This window comes from Babylonia areolata, chromosome 28 (genome assembly GCF_041734735.1).
Source record: "Babylonia areolata isolate BAREFJ2019XMU chromosome 28, ASM4173473v1, whole genome shotgun sequence".
NCBI lineage: Eukaryota > Metazoa > Mollusca > Gastropoda > Neogastropoda > Buccinidae > Babylonia > Babylonia areolata.
In genome coordinates, this window is record NC_134903.1 from 12,213,908 (window position 1) to 12,219,350 (window position 5,443).

Consider the following 5,443-nt stretch of genomic DNA (forward strand, 5'->3'; position numbering starts at 1 on the left):
AAAAAGGCGGGGATTGTTCTGGACTCGCCATTACTGACCCCCTCGCCCCTCCCTTTCCATTATAACTTAACGGAAGCAAAAGCGGGAGAGTTCTACTTTGATAGTATTGATTCTAAATGGGCTAAATTTACCCCCACCCCAGGGAATAATTACCAGCAAGTCTGGAATTACCTTTATATCACAAGTAATGAGGGGAGGTGATGGGCACAATAACCGAATGGTTAAAGCGTTGGACTTTCAATATGAGGGACTCGGGTTCGAATCTCGGTAAAGGCTCCTAGTGGGGACCTGCAGTGCTGGTTAAAGATTCTGTAATCCGTGTCAGTGTTCGGCGGGTAATGGAAACAATAACATACCCAGCATGCACACCCCCGAAAACGGAATATGGCTGCCTGAATGGCGGGGTAAAAAAACAGTCATACACGTAAAAGCCCACTCGTGTACAAACGAGTGAATGTGGGTGTTGCAGCCCACGAACGAAGAAGTGTGGAGTGTTGCACAAGCGTTCAAAGTTTTTGTTACAATCTATCAAATTGAAAACTTGTGAGAAACACAGGGGCAGTTAGCAACTTGGACAGATCTACAAAATGAGTCTGAAATGCTGACTGATAAGGGCTGCTTTAGATGAAATTGTTCTGTTTCCAGCATGCACTATTTTCGGTGTGATATTCATTTCAGACAGTGAACAAAACTGTTGAATTGATATATGTATGCACTGTACTCATAACGCCTCAAACCTGTTCACATACACACATTTGTACACATACAGACAATGCATATACATACACCATCGACAGACACACACACACACACACACACACAAACTGCAATAACGCACAGACAATCACAAACACACACACATTTATACTTAAGTGATATAAGAGTTGAGTTCAGAAAAAAAAAGGAGTACCCCCCCCCCCCTCCCCACCCCCCCCCCCCCAAAAAAAAAAAATCAACCATGCTCACACATCACAATGCAAGATAAAAGTTCAAAGATTTTTTCATTACAACTGAAAGAACACAAATATCAGCAAGAAGACACAACGCATGGTGACACCTAGGTGACCTAGGTGACAGCGGGACCTAGGAAATGGGAAGATCTAGGAGACAGTAGGAACTAGGAGACAGTGGGACTTTAAAGACAGGGGGACCTAGAAGACAGGGGACCTAGAATCTAAGAGACAGGGGGATCTAAGAGAGAGGATGACATAGGAGACAGGGGACCTAGGATACAGGAGGACCTTGGACCTAGGAGATGGGGGCTCTAGGAGACACGGGGACCCAGGACAAAGAAGACAGAGGGATCTGGGGGGGGGGGGGCTAGGAGACAGGGAGGGCCTAGGAGACAGGTCCTCGACGACCTAGGAGACAGAGGACCTAGGAGACAGGGGACATAGGAGACAGGGGACCTAGAAGACATAGGAGACAGGGGGACATAGGAGACAGGGGACATAGGAGACAGGGGACCTAGAAGACAGGGGACATAGGAGACAGGGGACCTAGAAGACATAGGAGACAGGGGACCTAGAAGACATAGGAGACAGGGGGACATAGGAGACAGGGGACATAGGAGACAGGGGACCTAGAAGACATAGGAGACAGGGGACATAGGAGACAGGGGACCTAGAAGACATAGGAGACAGGGGACATAGGAGACAGGGGACCTAGAAGACATAGGAGACAGGGGACATAGGAGACATAGGAGACAGGGGACATAGGAGACAGGGGACATAGGAGACATAGGAGACAGGGGACCTAGAAGACAGGGGACCTAGAAGACATAGGAGACAGGGGACCTAGAAGACATAGGAGACAGGGGACATAGGAGACATAGGAGACAGGGGACCTAGAAGACATAGGAGACAGGGGACATAGAAGACAGGGGACCTAGAAGACATAGGAGACAGGGGACCTAGAAGACATAGGAGACAGGGGACATAGGAGACATAGGAGACAGGGGACATAGAAGACATAGGAGACAGGGGACCTAGAAGACATAGGGGACATAGGAGACAGGGGACACAGAAGACATAGGAGACAGGGGACACAGAAGACATAGGAGACAGGGGACACAGAAGACATAGGAGACAGGGGACATAGGAGACAGGGGACGCAGAAGACATAGGAGACAGGGGACATAGGAGACAGGGGACACAGAAGACATAGGAGACAGGGGACATAGGAGACAGGGGACACAGAATACATAGGAGACAGGGGACCTAGAAGACATAGGAGACAGGGGACATAGAAGACATAGGAGACAGGGGACATAGGAGACAGGGGACCTAGGAGACATAGGAGACAGGGGACATAGGAGACAGGGGACATAGGAGACAGGGGACCTAGGAGACCGGGGGACCTAGGAGACGAGGACTAGGAGACAGGGGGACCTAGGAGACAGATAGGAATGACCTAGGAGACAGGGAAGAGGATCTAGGAGAAACAGGGCGGGACCAAGGAGAAGGGGGACCTAGAAGACAAAGGAGAATCTAGGAGACAGGGGCCCCAGGAGACAGGGAGGACCAAGGAGACAGACAGGAGAATCTAGGAGACAGGGAGGGCCTAGGAGACAGGGGGTAGGCGCGGCGTGTGGGGGGCGGAGGTCTTGCTGGCGCAGCCAGGGCAGGAGTGGAGGGTGTGGTGGGTGAACAGGTCACAGTCCAGACAGAACAGCTGACGACACTCCTCGCAACGGTACACCTGCCACAGAGAGAGAGAGAGAGGGAGAGGAGGAATCCATTTAGTACTTCTCTTTCACTTTGTTCACTGCCATTAGCGACTTCAGTCGACACTGAGGGGTCATGTTGATCAAGACCATTTTTCACAATGTAACAAAGCTTGACAGGTAGCAGCCAGTTTCCCCAGCCTAGACAACAATGACTAACCTTTGCTCCCATACCGAGTTGGAAGTGAACAGTTTCAGTTTCAGTTTCAGTAGCTAAAAGAAGACATCACTGCATTCGGACAAATCCATCTACGCTTCACCACATCTGCCAAGCAGATGCCTAACCAGCAGCGTAACCCAACGCGCTTAGTCAGGCTTTGCGGAAAAAAAAGAAGTAAATAATTGATAAACACATTAAAAAAAAAGAACCAATACTACTACTAATAATAATATGTATAAGGCGCAAAAACTTGATGAAGTCAACCATAAGTGTGCAAACAAATTAATTAATAAAAATAAATAAATAAATAAATAAATGAATCAGTAAATCAATAAGTGAACAAGTCCATGTTGTTGTTTTAACATGAACCGAAGCTTGCGACTGAGAGCATCGTGTCTTTAACTCTCTCCATACGAACGGCGAAAGAGACGACGTTAACAGCGTTTCATCCCAATTACCATCATCAAAATACTGCAAGTGGAACGCTCTTATACTGAAGAGGTGAATGTTCACAAAGAATACCACAGTTCTGATGACGGAAGCTAAAGTTTGAGTCATTCAGACACCCACTGGACATCCGAGGGGTCTGTGTAGAGGAGAAGAGAGGACTGGCCGTACTGAGTGAGTTAAATATTTGGCACTGGGGAGTGTGTTTCACACAGAAACTTGGCAGGGAAAGAGTTAACTCCTCTGACTACTGTGGAACAACAACAGCAACAAAAGGTAGAAAGTAGTGTTACAAGTCATCAATCAGTCTGTATCAAAAACAGCCCCCAAACTGAAGAGAAAACAGTCTGGAGAAAGAGAGAGAGAGAGAGAGAGAGAGAGAATGAATGAATGAATCTTTATTTTCCAATGGTGAAGATATTAGCACTTTGGCCGACTTACACATCTGCCGTTGTTCTAAGAGACACACAAACATGTACGCATATAAATGTAGTTATACTTAATACTTAATACATGTATAATGTACAAGTATAACACAGCGTCAAACTGAGAGACACAACATCGCTCACATCTGTACGGAACGGAAGCGAGTAACACACACACGCGCACACACACACTAACACACACACACACACACACACCAAGGGAAAAACAACAACAAAACCCTAGCATGAATGCTACACATGAATGATTCAAGTGAAATTAACTCAGAAAAGTAATGATAAAATTTTAAACACAGATGTAAGAGACATAAAAGACAGCAAATAAGGCGATGGATAATAGGGAGAGAGAGAGAGAACACTGAACACTGAATGGTTTAATGAATAGGCCACTGGCCCATGTCATTGAGGGTGGTTACAAATTCACAGTCACAACAGATGAATGATTCCCTGCAAGGTCACGCAAGTTATGATCAAAAACCATATTACATAATTTGAACATGTGCACATAGTTATCCAAACTCGTGTACATGTACACATATACACAGCTATGCACATACATACATGCACATTTAAATACACACACACCTATGCAAGTCTGGAGAGAGAGAGAGAGAGAGAGAGAGAGAGATACCACTCTTGGATCAAATGTGTTGCATATTTTCAGCCTTCCCCTTTTTGATGACATCATCAGTGATGTCACTGTGCTCATTCATTTTACAGGCAACGTTTGACACCCTTAACAAATTCCAAACCATATATATGCATGTTCCTCTTCCTCTGCCCTCCCCCCCTCTCCCTTACCCTGCCCCCTCCCCTCTGCACCCACCCAACCCAAAGACATGTCTGACAGTAATGACTTACCTGAGGTTCCACAATCTCTGCCTGACAGCCAAAGCACCTGCACACAGACACACACACACACACACACACACACATCCACACACACAGAATTCATGTTTAAACAACGATGAAAACAACAACAGTGTGACCAAGATTCAAGGCTGGCATATTGTGAACACACACACATACAGACATATGTCCACTGTTCAACATGTGCGAATAACAAAATAAAAGACAAACTGACTGAAGATGAGTCAGTTGAGAAAGCAGACACACACAGACACACACAAACATCATCATCATCATCATAATTATCATTAAATCCTCAGCTTACATAAGAGATAAGCGACAAGCGCAATAGCCAAGTGGTTAAAGCGTTGGACTGTCAATCTGAGGGTCCCGGGTTCGAATCACGGTGATGGCGCCTGGTGGGTGAAGGGTGGAGATTTTTACGATCTCCCAGGTCAACATATGTGCAGACCTGCTAGTGCCTGAACCCCCTTCGTGTGTATATGCAAGCAGAAGATCAAATACGCACGTTAAAGATCCTGTAATCCATGTCAGCGTTAGGTAGGTTATGGAAACAAGAACATACCCAGCATGCACACCCCCGAAAACGGAGTATGGCTGCCTACATGGCGGGGTAAAAACGGTCATACACGTAAAAGCCCACTGTGTGCATACGAGTGAAGGTGGGAGTTGCAGCCCACCAACGCAGAAGAAGAAGAAGAAGAAGAGAGAAGCTTACAGTTGGGCCAACAGCACAGTGAGAGCTGTATGATCAATGGTTCCTCCACTGGATCCGTTTACAACTCAGTCTTTTTTGCG

The 5,443-nt window shown here is 46.4% G+C and overlaps 1 protein-coding gene across 2 annotated transcripts in view; it reads right to left on the bottom strand.

Annotated features, from left to right (window-relative positions):
• Positions 1-1,547: 1,547 nt before the first annotated feature.
• The window catches only part of LOC143302060 (general transcription factor IIH subunit 2-like), a 27,944-nt gene continuing 24,048 nt past the window's right edge, over positions 1,548-5,443 (bottom strand). For both annotated transcript variants that reach the window (XM_076616558.1, XM_076616557.1), the window contains exons 14-15: positions 4,637-4,673; positions 1,548-2,700 (exon numbers count right to left, since the gene is read on the bottom strand). In XM_076616558.1, the coding sequence (XP_076472673.1) occupies positions 2,563-2,700; positions 4,637-4,673 (175 nt within the window). In that variant the 3' untranslated portion in view covers positions 1,548-2,562. The remainder of the gene's footprint in view (positions 2,701-4,636; positions 4,674-5,443) is intronic.